The sequence below is a fragment of the Sylvia atricapilla genome, chromosome 11 (genome assembly GCF_009819655.1).
Source record: "Sylvia atricapilla isolate bSylAtr1 chromosome 11, bSylAtr1.pri, whole genome shotgun sequence".
NCBI classification, from domain to species: domain Eukaryota; kingdom Metazoa; phylum Chordata; class Aves; order Passeriformes; family Sylviidae; genus Sylvia; species Sylvia atricapilla.
In genome coordinates, this window is record NC_089150.1 from 19,954,026 (window position 1) to 19,967,783 (window position 13,758).

Genomic DNA, 13,758 nt, shown 5'->3' on the forward strand with positions numbered 1-13,758 from the left:
CTTAGCCCTAGATATTTCCTTCCCTGAGGGCACTGAAGTCCTCCAGGCACAGGAAAGGGGAACAGAACAACCAGAGAAGGGAGATAAATACCCAGAAGGGAGATAAATACCCAGGGAATGGGGATAAAATACGCAGGGAATGGGGATAAACACCCAGGGAAGGGGGATAAATATCCAGGGAAGGGAGATCACCCAAGGACAACTCCTGGCCACACCTCCCTTGGAATCCAGCATAAAATTAAACACAAAACTTTCAGTTTTGGAGCTCTGGAGCCCCGAGCTCCCTCAAATCAAAAAGAACAATTTGAAAAGGATGACTCGATACTAAAGTCAAAAAGAATGTCCTGGTGAGAACATTCCTGAAGAGCTCCAGGCACGTGGAGAGAACCTCAACCCTGGGCTGGATGCTGGAGGCATCTCCAGCACTCTGGGAAGTTGAGAGTGGCGGGCACACACTGTGTTTTATCTTCTTTTTATCTTTGTTTATTGATAAACAAGAAATAAACACTTTCTCAGATGTTTAATAATTCTTATCTCTATTACAGTCTCATAACCTGTGAGTTCTACAGCACTTCCACCTAACAAAGTAAAAATGGCCCCCATCCCTCTCTCTCCAAGGCCTTTTAAGGATGAACTGTCCAATTAAGAAATGACACCTAAATTATTTTTACTTTTAACCCAATAACCAACCACCTGTGGCCCACAATGTGGATTTTTCTATCCAATTACAAAATCCCACCCAGACCCATGGAAAAGGTGGACTAAACCTCCATCTTCCTTTATATATGTATATATAAATAACTATATTCTGAACCCTTAAACTGTAAGTTTTTCACCCTGTGATATGACACACTTCTATCCAAACTCCACAGCCACAATCCCAGTGCTGTCACTCAGTTTTGGGAGCCTTTTCCAAAGCCTCAGGTCAATGCAGATTTTGCTGGGGGGTCAGTGCCTGTGAGCACAGGAAGGCTGAAATCCTCAGTGCCCAGGGCTCCAACAGACACAGCCGAGAGTCACCCTAACAAAGGATTGGGGTGGCTTTAATCAGACCACCACGGCCCCAGCGAACAAAAATAAACAAAACCAAACAAAACTAAAACCAAACTGGTTTGTCAGAGCCATCTGCCACGGCGAGGGCTGGCAGAGACAGCTCCTGATTAATCACAGCCCTCCTTGGGTGACAGAGGAGAATGATTTGAGTAACATTCCCTGATCGAGATTAATTATCTCCCCACCCCAGCCCCTGGCAAAAGCGTGTCGTAAAGCAGCAATTACAACTAATTGAATCCTCCGTAAAAATGGATTTAATTGAAGGGAGCAAGATGGATTTCAACGCTATCTCATTTTCAGGTGTGCAATGATCCAGTGACTGGCTCGGGAAAAAAAAAATTCAGAGGTGAACGAGATGTGACACACTTTCTTTAGGATAAAATGCTTACATTAACGGGTCATAAATTGGGTTGATTTTATGCATTTGTTCTAGGAATGCAGCTGCCAAAGATCATTAAAGGCCAGGGAGCACACAAATAACATAAAAAAACCCTAAATACTTGGATGGGTATGGAACAGGAAGGACTTGCCTGAAACACCAGAAATTAGAAAGGGACGTATTTTCATTATATTGTTTCGCACATTTTCACTTGAATAAGGGAAGTAAACATAAATCAAAGAAACAGCTTTTGGTTATTTGAAATTCCAGCTTCCCAGCTTGTTTAGCAAATCAAGACAATTATTTTCCAATCTTCTCAAATCTCAGGTCTGAAGGGAAAACAGCAGCACCTGCTTTTTACAGGAGTGACTGAGCTGAAACATTAACGGCTCATAAAGGTGTTGAAGGGGGTGTGGAAGTCTCCCATATCACCTTTATTTCATGGAAAAGGCCAAATGTTTGCTCTGCACTTGCTATGGAACCAGAACGTGCTGAATGAGGCAGACTGGAAAGGGAAAGTGTCCCTGCCCATGGCAGAGGATGATTTTTAGGGTCCCTTCCAGCCCAACCCACGCTGGTGATTCTGTTCCATTCCACACCAGCAGCACAGCTGCTATCTCCTTCTGACCCCGTGGTGTTCTGCTGCCAAAACCAAAGCTGAGGTGCTCTGAGGAGTCCCTCCCATCCCCAAGAAGGTCCCCAAGGTCCCTCTGGAGGGTCAGTGCCTGCACATCTCTGGGTCATGGGGAGGGAGCGCACGGCTGCTGGGCTGAGGCATAAAGGGTCAGCCCCAGACACGGCCAGAAAAACCCTCCCTGAACTCATTAATGGCATTTCTCCTCATGGATGGACTCGGTGCAGCTCTGCCTCTCCTCCTCCATCCATTTTTGGCAGCTCAGCACGAGGAGCGATCCCTGATTCCAGTGAAGAACTGGGCTCTGGAGCTCCCTGCCCTGACCCTGTGCTCATCCTGAAGCCCAGAGCTCCTTCCCTCTGCCACAGGGGTAAGCAAGGGGAGGGTGGGGGATAAATATCCAGGGAATGGGATAAAACACCCAGGAAATGAGATAAAACACCCAGACAAGGAGATAAAACACCCAGGGAATGGGATAAAACACCCAGGGAATGAGACGAAACACCCAGAGAAGGAGATAGAACACTCAGGGAATGGGGATAAACACCCAGGAAAGGGGGATAAATCCCCAGTGCTGTTCAGCCCAGCCCCTCCAGGACAGGGCCCTCCCAGCCCCGAGTGGCTGCTGCAGTTTGGGGAGTTTAAAGAAAATGGGAAACCCACGTGAACCACGGAATCACTGAGGCTGGAGAAGACCTCTTAAGATCCTAAGTCAAACTTTCGGCTGAACACACCCATGCCACTAACCCATGTCAGAAAAAATGAGAGAGAAGGTTCAGAATGCCAAACACCTTGTAAATACAGGTGTGATACCATTAATCATGACAATTTACTTCAGCAGACATTGAATGGTTCAGCAGACATTCTATGGATTATGACTCATAATTCCTGGTTTTTCTGCTGATTTATCAGCAGATATGTTTATCTAGCAGTAATAAAATGTATAGAATCATGTTGCTTCATATCTTTAAATTACCAGTTTCTTTATTTGAAACCCTCCTAGCCTAGGGGAGGTATTGCTGTGTGTCTGTCTTGTTCTCACACCCCTTCCTAGAAAACCACCAGTGCCAGTGGATGTCAAACAGCCCTGTGGCTTCTCCTGGGCTGTTAAACACAGTTTAACACTGTGTTCATTACACTGTGTTTAAACACCGTTCTCTGCAACATATCCTGCATTACACTCCAGAGAGGTGGGGGCACAAACAGCGAATTTAGAGTAACAATCATAGAATTTATAGACAACATTTATAATAATAACTATAAAACATATAAATGACATTGACTGTAGGGCATCCTGGCATATATATCCATAAATATGCATATATAAATCCATATATCCACATAGATCCATAAATATCCATATATATGCAGAAATATCCATCTATATCCCGTGCCCAGTGTTCACAGGGTGCAGAAGTACCTCGAGCTGCCTTCCTGCCTCCTTTGCAGCTCCCGGACTAAGGCAGGCAGGAGTGATTTACCGGGAAAGCTTTGGGAAGGCTGCATTGGAGCTCCCTCTAGCCCCCAAGCCAGGAAATAGTCAATTATCGCAAAAAAATTCCGCCTCAAAAAAACCCCTACCATCACCACCCGCATGGCACCAGGACAGTGAGCACTCCCACAGATGTTTGGATTTGTATTTTTGGGGTTGGGTTTTCTGAGAACTCCCCGCTCCATTTCAGTATTCCAGGTGAAAAAGGAATTAATGCTGCAAGTCAAAAAAAGGTCCCTTTGGCAAATAAAAATCCCAGAATACAATAAATAAATATCCCAGAATGCAATAAATAAATACTCCAGAATACAAATGTCCCCCTTGCACAAGTGTGGCTCGAGGGGGTCCAGAGAGGGCTCAGCCTTTCCAAACTGGGAATTCCAAGCAGCCACCACCTCGCACTGTCCCTGAGCTGCTCCAGGGTGGCATTCGCCATCCCTGGGCACCTGCTCAAGGAAGGAGCTGCCTCGGCCAGAAATTCCTTTATAATTCCAGCTCCTCCCGGATCCTGAGCTGCCTGGAATGGTGGCAATCTCTATTCCATGGCACAGCTGCTGCCCTGGCCAAGGGAGCATCTTAAAACCATCCTAAAACCTTTAAAACCTCGACTGCAGCCGTGTTGAGATCTACACACCCTGCTGCATTTTTCAGGGGATTATTTCTTCTCCTACATTACACAGTATTCAGCTAGTTAAAATCTACTTGGGGAGATGAATCTCTTCATTTATCTCAGTTGAACTGGTTTGGGTTTGGTTTTTGAATTTTTTTTTTTTTTTGCTCCATCTAGTGGTGCACAAGAATCCATCCTGTTCCAGCCCAGAGTGTCCACACGGTGCTCTGAGCTCTTTTAGTGACTTCCCACAGTTGTTAAGGGAGGGAAAAAAATGCAAGTGCAGGAAATAACAGCAAGGCAGTGGTCACTCTGCAAAGCTGGAGTCTCACCCACCTATTTCAGGCAGAACCAGCCAAGAGCTGAATATGTTTGCAAAGGAGAACTCCAGACTGCAGGAGAAAACCAACCAGCCTGATCCTGAACGGTGCAAGTGCCTAAAGCTGCCCAAGGAGAATTTCCCCATCTGAACTTCTCCAAAGCAGCAGCTTTTTTTCAGCCCTCTGAGTTCATGGAAGGAGAAAATAAGAAAAAAAAAAAAAAAAGAAAAGAAAAAAAAGGAAAAAATAAGGAAAAAATAAGAAAAAATAAGAAAAATGCCATTTCTACTTTGCCTTCCATCCCAAAATGCACAATGAGACAGTCTTCACGCTATACAAAAACAGTACAAATTCACCCAGGAATGGGAATTTTTCTGCTGGCACCTTTATCTGTTTTATAATAACATGCAGCATTTTAGGTCATCTACTTCTGACTCTGGATAAGCAAGAGAGCCCCTGCCAGCCTCTGCTGCTAATCCAGGGATGCAGAGCATGTTTTATTCAGCCAGCCATGATTTATTCAGAGAGGGAAAATGTTTACTCCTGCATTTCTGCCTTCCACTGCACCAGGGAAGGTCAGCTCAGAGAAAATGCGACAATTCAGGGACACCACAGCTACAAACTCAAACTGTTCCCAATCCCAGCAACACCTAATGACCCTATTTGACCTTCACTGGAAAATTACTGGATAGAAACATCCTGTGCCAGTGTCCTGGAACAGCCAATAATGCTGGTCAGGCTTTGCTTTCCTTTCCCCCTGAGACTCATCATTAACTGCAGCCACCTCCAGGATAATCCCCTGCTGGCTCCTCAGGTTGGGGGGTTTAATTTGCAGGGTTAAATCACTCTTGCTGCTTTGTTTTCCTTCGCACAAACAGATCAAATGTACTCATTGAAAGATTGGACAAACCTTCCCCTCTGCAAGGGAATAATTACAGTGCTCCAGAGTTCAGCTCACTGAGGAGAGAGTGGTAATCACTGTTTGTGTCTGGGAGGGAGATAAGCAAGTCAAAATAACAGAAATCCCTATTGTTTCTATCTTTGGGAAGCAACTCTGAGAAACTCTTAATTGTAGAGTAAAAGACCCAAATGGGGAGCAGTGTTCAAACATTTCAGTGTTTTGCCCTGCCCAGTAAACATCAGAGCAATTCCAGGGCTATAATAAACTGCAGTCATCCCCTGCACTATTTTTTGCATACATTATTTTGAAATTTTACAGAGGGAACAAGTGTTCTCTCTCTATATTGTAATGAGAAATGATTAAGAAACGAGTGGAACTGAGAACATTCAATACCAAAGAGTAGCAGCAGCCACAGAGTATGAGCAGTGAGCAGAAATGACGCAGAAAAACTTGCAGAATCACGAAGCCAGATTATTCTTGTGCCAGCAAATCCCTCCCCAGGCCTGGGACACTGCAGAGTCACAGCCAAGGCAAGCACAAGGAAACACTTCCCAGCAAGGATAGAGACAGTGGATCAAACCTCACAGAAAAGCAAATAACCTGTATTCTGCTTTTACAGAGACTCCTTTGGGGGGAAAAAATCACATTGAAAAGATGAGAGAGCGCCTCAAGCTGCCTTCACAGTTCTTCCCTCCTTGATCCTGGTGATTCTCCTTTTATCCCATCCTCAAACTCACCCACACGTACAAATAAATACCTGCTTTTGACCCCGCATCAAGCCACCTCTGCCTTTACTCCAGCCCCAGAGAGTGGGGAGTGATATTTGACCTCATGATAGCAACTACAGGTTTAAGAATTGTTTTCCCTCTCTCCAGTCCTTCTTTCCAACTATTTTCAGGGCAGTAAATGCCACTGCAGAGAAATTCTGTTCCCTGTTCCATCTGCTTCCACTGGTTAAGTCTGGAAGACCCAAGCAGCAGAAATTCTCTGGTTGTTTTATTTTAGAGCCACAGGAAAGGTGAAAACCAACCGAGAGCCTTGTGGGCAGTGGGAACTTGGACACCCACGGGCACAATCTCATTGATCCGGCTGCAGTCACGGGAGGTTTCAGCTGCAAGTTCATTCCTTCAGCCTGGTGCAAAGCTTTGAGAGAAGTCTTTTCACTGAGGAGGCAACAGAAGCAGATGAGCAGTGCTGGGGTCCTGTGCTCGGTCCAAGAGGCCAAGGAGAGGAGAAGACAGCTCAGTTTGGGAAGGAAGCAGAGGTGGAGAGAGGCTCTGCTGCCACAACAGATTTATGCTGGCTCCTCAGAACCAGCACTAAGGAAAGGGAGGGTTCATCCCTGGGCAGTAACATCCACAAACCATCACGTTTTGGTGTCTGCCCAGCCTTGAACCAAACCCAAACCCGCCTTACAGAGACTCTCAGAGCGCTGCCCTCCCACCCCACAGCGCGGAGAGAGACATCCCCCGGGGCCCACCACACCCAGCAACAAAACTCACACCACACCTCGGGACTTACGGCACCCTTTATTTCAGCTCAAAAAGAAAACTGTGCACTTGAGGAATCCGGGGTGGGTTTTGTTTGGTGGGGATTTGTTTTGTTTTACAGCTGGCTTGTGTTGTCAGCAGTGAGCTGGAGGAGAGAGCTGTGGGGAGGCCTGGAGAGGAGCCCCGGGCCGAGAGCTCGGGTCCCGGGGCAGCCGGGCAGCGCCGGCACAGCACAGAACACGGAGGAGAGGAGCTCCGGGTCCCGGGGCAGCCGGGCAGCGCCGGCACAGCACAGAACACGGAGGAGAGGAGCTCCGGGTCCCGGGGCAGCCGGGCAGCGCCGGCCCGGCCCGGGGAGGAGAGCAGAGCAGAGCAGAGATGGGCCGGGCAGGCGGCGGAGCTCCGGCTGCCCTCAGCGACCCCCGCCTTCGCTGTCATCTCGAGGACGGGCTGCTAGAGCCCGAGGGCGGGCAGCAGAACTGGTGCAGGACATTATCTTCCCTGCCGAGGAAGGGGTGGGGAGAGGGGGGCAAGAAAGAAAAGAGACAGAGGGAAGAGAATCACAGGGAAGAGCATTAGGAAAATTCGGCTTGAAATCTGCTTTTGTTCTCAAAGGCACGAATGCCGTGAGGTGTTTGTGAGCACCACCCAGTTTAACCCGTTTCCACCTCAGAGACAGGACTCTCCACAGAGGGAAAAAACAGCCCAACGCTGGCGACTTAAACTCTGAGAAAAACACCGCTTTGAAAGGGCCACTTCTGCTTTTCCCATTAGAAAAAAATGACATTGGGCAGTCAAAGACATACCCAGCCTATTGTGGCCGCGGCCCCTTAGTTTTGACCCTAGAGCTCCCCCCGGGGATTTTCAGTGCCCGCATCGTGCCGGACACGCCGGAGAGCCGCATCCCCTGGGAAGGGGGCTCACCCCGCGATCCTGGCACAGCTCTGCCCCCGCCCTGCCCGGCTGCAAGGAGAGCTCTGTCTCCAGGAGGAGTTGCCAGCATCATGAATGGAGCCGCGAGGCTGGAGCAGTTCGGAATACCCACATCTGTAATGCTACAAGTGCTTTATGGCAGGGAAGGAGATGCTGGCTCCAGCCACTCCTGAACCAGTGACACAACCACGAGGGGCCACTTCCTTCAAAGGAAAGAGCGGGCTAAAGGAGGAGGATGGAAAGGAACACAATGGAGGGAGAAGAAACAAGAAAATCCCAAACCAAATTTCAGGCCATTCTGCCAACTCTCCCGACTGTGCTCAGGAACACAATCCACCATTTGCGCTCCCTGCATCACGTAGGCATCAAGTGGAAAATTACAAGTATTACTCTCATTATGCCAGCTTTCCTTTGCCATAGGGTGTGAGCACAGATGCCTTATGTAATCAGCTGAACCTCACACTGACTTAGGGCAGGATTTGGTCACGGTTTGGATCTGGTTTGCTCTGTCCATCTGCATCCTGCCTCTCTGGGCGACGTGCTGCTGATTTGGGCCATGCTGCTCTCACTCCTTTGCTCAGTTTGAAAATAAAAATACCATCAATCAAGCTTTTATATCTCTGCACGTTCTAGAGAGTGCTTAAACATGCTGAGGTATACAGCTAGGCAACTGCAGTTAGAAATTAGATTCCTATTCAACATTTCTGTGGTAGAAAATGTCAGTGAATAGTCATATCAGTGCTAAAAAGAATTCTGAAGTGCAGCTCCTTCAGCTATGTCTTCACCTGGGACTGAGCACTGATTGGAAGCTACCACAGGACCAGGAATTCTGCTGCGTGGTGGGGGATGTCTCTAGAGATGTTTGTGGGGAGGACACAAGAAGCATTTGCTTTGTGTCTCAGGGAAGAGTACAGTCCCCAGCAGTGGGGAAAAAAAAAATAAACTGAGAGTTGAATAGTTCATTTATCTCTAAAGAGATATTTTTCATTTTAGGGGTATAAGCTATTTCCCAGTTTTCCCTGGCTGTGCTGGTGTGCAAGAATTCCCACTGTGCTCTTGGGAAGTTAAGGAAAAGCAAACCACTCTAATACATGATAGAAGCATCTGAAAGCTCAGCATCGTTGAAGGGGGAGCCTCTGCATTAACCAGTTATGGTGGCAAAACAGCTCCAAAGCCTCCCAGGGCCTCAGACAGAAAGAAATAAGCACAATCAATCCTTCTATCATCATCCACACAGTGGTTTGTTTCATGTAAGCCAACATTACCTGGTGAAACAAAGATTCCACATTAAAATTTCTCACAAGCACAGTATTTTCAGAATGATGGTTTTACCTCCCAGAGGTGTTGATTAAACATTAAGCAGGCAGAGACTGCAAGAAAATGATGGGATTTCTTTGGTACTATAACATCCTTTGCATTACCATTTTGTTTTCACAGGTCTCACTGGGGAAAAAAAAAAGAAAAGAAAAATCTCTAGCTTCACGATTTAGAAAAAAGCTCTTTGGACATGATAAGGGCATCTAATTTGAGATTAGAAGGATGGAAGGTAGAGTGGATGGAGACAGGAATGAGTGACAGCCAACATTTCATGCAAATCAGAAGGAGGAAATCACAGTTATGAATAAACACATCAGATGGAAAGATGCTCAGACATTAGTGGTAAGCAAATCTGTCCACAGTTGCAGTTTGCATACGTCAGCCTGTTCCATACCCACACGGGGAATCAGAGAGGGACAGAGCTGGATGTCCCCAGCACGGGCACTTCTGGACATGGAATTTTGCTGTGTGTGAGGAACCTGCACAGATGGGCTGAAGGTCTGACTGAAGCTGCCCTAAAGATGTGTCACAGAATCCCAGACTGGGTTGGGTTGGAGGGACCTTAAAGCCCACCCAGTGCCACCCCATCCATGGCAGGGACACCTCCCACTGTCCCAGGCTGCTCCAGCCCCAATGTCCAGCCTGGCCTTGGGCACTGCCAGGGATCCAGGGGCAGCCACAGCTGCTCTGGGCACCTGTGCCAGGGCCTGCCCACCCTGCCAGGGAGAAATTTCTTGCCCATATCTATCCTAAACCTACTCTCTGTCAGTTTAGAACCATAGAAAGCGTGCTTAGAGAATGCCAGGAACAAACTTCCTCAGACAGGACACGGAGCTGATTAAATTCCCTTTCTCTGGATGCCGATTTATCCCTGGGCTTTGCTTAGCTCAGATTCCAGCTGCAAGGCCTTTGAGGTGATGATGCAGATGCACCAAACCAGAGGCTCAGCAGCTGAACTACAGGACCACTTGGATTTCTGCTTCTCCAGGGTGTGCCACGTTTCCTTTACTTTGCCCTTCGCACCAGATTTAAAATCTGCATTCCAGTGATCTCTAACAAATCCAGAGCAGCTCCTGGAACCTGCAGCTTCCATTGTTTTCCAGGCTCTGCTGGGGAGGCAGGAAGGGGAAAGGAGTCAGAGAAGCCAAGCTACAGACACTGCTGGTCTATTTTTTAATTCCTAAACAGAAATAACCCAAAAAGAGCAAACAGAGGAGGCATATGGGCTAACTGGAACCCAGACAAGTATCTAGCTGGAAGGACACGACAGGCTCAGGCTTCCCAAGATTTCCCTTGCAATAGGGGAATGCAAGATAACTTGTATCATTTCTGCCCATTTTAAGCATTGTAAAATGAGTGAGGGATTACTGCAATAGCTGCAGTTATTAAAAATGCATTATTTCCCTATTAACAATTCAAAACAGATGCCAAAGATCGTCTCGACTAGAAATAAAACTGTTGGAGTGAATAAAACATCCAGCAATTAGCTAACAGCAAATCAGAGATGCTCCAGATTTCACTATAGTGCATTCATTAATTGCTTCTTTCAGAGCAAATTGAATTTTTAATTCTGGGCTACAAAATTAATCCCTCTGTGTATTTCCTAAATAAGGCCTCAAAACTGAAGCCAGACCAAAGCATTCACGTCTGTTAGTTTTGTTTCTAATGATTTCTATTTATAAATTGATAAATGGGAAGACTAAAAGCTAAATTTAATACCATTAAGTGTATGTAGAAATAAATGCAAAGCCCAATCCTGTTAGAGCTCCAGCAGCTCATTTTCATTCACAGCCAGGGGATCCCCATGTGCAGGTCCTGTACAAAAACAGGTGCATCATTTGGCACTTGACTCAGAGATTATGGTGGAGGGGACAGCAGTTTGGATAAAACAACTTCAGAAACTGAAATTGTGGGTAAGCCAAACCAATTCCTGCCATAAGCATGACTCTAACAGCCTGGCTCCAGCACAGCAGCACATCCGTGAGCAGGGACAGCTTTAACATCACTGTGCAATCTGAAATTAAATTCTAGAGAATAAAATCTTCCATTCTGCAGCTCTTTTTGTCCTTCCCAAGAAGAGAGGGCTGTGGGATGAAGGATGATCTGTGTTACAAGGGGCTTGTGCAGGTGTGGACAGTGCAGCCCTTGCTCAGAGCAGGGTACAGCCAGTGGTGCCCTGGTGAGCAGAGCAGAGGACAGAGCCTCCAATCCCTCACTGACTCTGCTGGCCTCTGGCCCAACGTCTGACCAAGCTCATACTGAAATTCCCTCTCCCCCTACCTTGTATCTAACTGGAATTTTCCTTGCCGCAACTTGTTTTGTTTTTGAATCAGCTTTTCCATATTCTCCTAAGCACAGAACCCCAGACTGTGGGTTTGGGTTGGGAAAACCTTAAAGCCACAGGCAGGGACACCTTCCACTGTTCCTCCAACCCTGTCCAGCATGGCCTGGGATACTTGCAGGGATCCAGGGGCTGCCATAGCTTCTCTGTTGCTCCTGTGCCAGGGTTTGACAACTCTTTGAAGAATTTTTCCCTGATGTCCAACCTGAGCCTGCCCTGGCCCAGTCTGACGTTCCCTCTGCCCCTATCCCTGTTCCCTGGGAGCAGAGCCCCTTTTTCCCTGGATGTCAGGGAGTTGTGCAGAGCCAGAAGAACAATAATGATAAACAACAACAATATTTAAACTATTTCCCCTGAGCCTAAACTCCCTTGAGAGGAAACAAGGCCAGGGATGAGCTCCTTCCCACGCCCCAGTCCTGAACCATCAGCTGAAGGTCCCATAGCACAGCCTTGGGCACTCTGAAAACTGCTCAGCCTTGACACACCCAGAGCAGCGAATTCCTGTCTGCACTGCACAAAAAAAGCTGGAGAAGATGAGGATTTTTCACACACACGAAGTTGTGCTGCTCTAAGCTTTAATTCCAGAAGAAATATTAGTGATTAAAAATAACACCCTAGGTGGAGCAAGACACTGAGACATTCAAGGAACAGCTGGTTTTCCCATCAACATCCCTACAGGAAGATCCTTAAAATTAAAGCACTGTCAGCTAAGGACGGAGGAAAACTAAAAGCCTCACTAAAAAGCAAGCAGGGAATCTGAATTTTCAAGCCCTGCTCCTCACCAAAGGAACACTGAGCTGTCTTACAACTCAACTATGGACTCACCACCACCAAATAAATGAAGGGCTCTGATGGGAGAAAAAAAACCAAACACACAAACAGATGCTGCGACACAAACCAACAGGGTGAATCCAAGCATGCATGGTTCGAGGTAGCTACGGGATGAAATATTCAAACCAGAAATATGTTTATGCATTTACAGATTTAGGATTCATTGTTTGCTTTGGTCTTTCCTCATTACCCGTGCAAAGTGATTTTGATTTTTCAGCACTAGGCTTTCCAATGGTTTTGATATTAATATTATTCATGAGCTGGCAATTATCACTTAAGTTGATCACTAATAGCAGAAGTAAAAATTCAAGACAGTATTTTCCATGGCATGCACAGTTTTTTGAACAGTTTTCACATTTCCAATGCCTTCCATTAGTTGCCCTTTGATGCTTCTCTAAGATATTACAATAAACACTGGCACTGACACTGAATTGTACTATGGGATGTAATTGCTGCTCTCCACACTGGATCAAAGAGAACACATAGATAATAAAGGATCTATGTTAAAAGAAGCATTGGGAGCTGGAAAACATGTATTTTTTTATGTATTCAGGGCAGACTCTGCTTGGCATCGAGGGCCTGGCTGTGTTTAAAACCTCCTTATTTCATTCCAGTCCAAGGCAGTGCTGAGCCCTGGGCAGGTCCATGCCTTTAACCTTCAGGGGTTAAACACATGGATGAATTGAATTCCTCAGCTACTGGCTACTAGGCAGGGGTGAAAAAAGAGTGTTGCTCAGAACAACATCAATATCCTCCATAAATTATATAAATATTTCAGCATATATGTCATGTGAGAACTAAGCCTGCACCTCCCTTCTCCCTACCTTTGCAAGCCCAGGGGAATGTGCCTCTTAAAGCACATGGCACTCATTTTACTGAGTAATTCCAGAGTGCCTGAGAAAAGGACTCACTGCAGGGATGGTTCTGCTCACAGCTACCCTACAAGATGTCAAAAATATTGGATATTTATTCCAATTTTTTTTTTTTTTTTTTCAAACTTCAGCAACTATTGCTTTGTCTGGTGTCAAATGGCAACATCAGATGTGTCTCCCAAAGGCAGCAGTGGGTGGAGCATGTCTACTCTTACCTGTACTCTGAGTGTGTGGCAGGGACAGCTAGCTGGGAATGGTACAATGGAGCTGGACAGCAAAACTGGTGCAGAGTATTTAAAGACCTACGACACAAGGAAAAACACAGAGTCAAACCACCAGGTGCTGAGAAAGGGGCTTTGGAGGGGAAAGGCAGGTGCTGACAGGAATATTGGAAACTCACGAGAACGGTGACTGAAATTTGAGGCCCAGCTGTCAATTCTGGCTCCCGGGGGGACAGAGGGGGAACAGTCCCAGGTTTTAAATGCACACATCAAAATGACGGTGAGGAGCTGTTGCAATGAAGAATCAATCAAAGGTTTGCTGCAGGATTAAGATCAAATGCCAATTTAAGGCTCAGGGCTTGCC

At 46.6% G+C, this 13,758-nt stretch overlaps 1 protein-coding gene across 2 annotated transcripts in view; it reads right to left on the bottom strand.

Moving 5' to 3' along the window:
• IQSEC1 (IQ motif and Sec7 domain ArfGEF 1) overlaps positions 1-13,758 on the bottom strand; it is a 272,859-nt gene that overhangs the window by 140,609 nt on the left and 118,492 nt on the right. The window contains exon 3 of one of the 2 annotated variants that reach the window (XM_066326974.1): positions 13,389-13,475. The exons of the other annotated variant lie outside the window; for it this stretch is intronic. Within the exon in view, the coding sequence (XP_066183071.1) occupies positions 13,389-13,475 (87 nt within the window). The remainder of the gene's footprint in view (positions 1-13,388; positions 13,476-13,758) is intronic. 2 annotated transcript variants of the gene reach the window in all.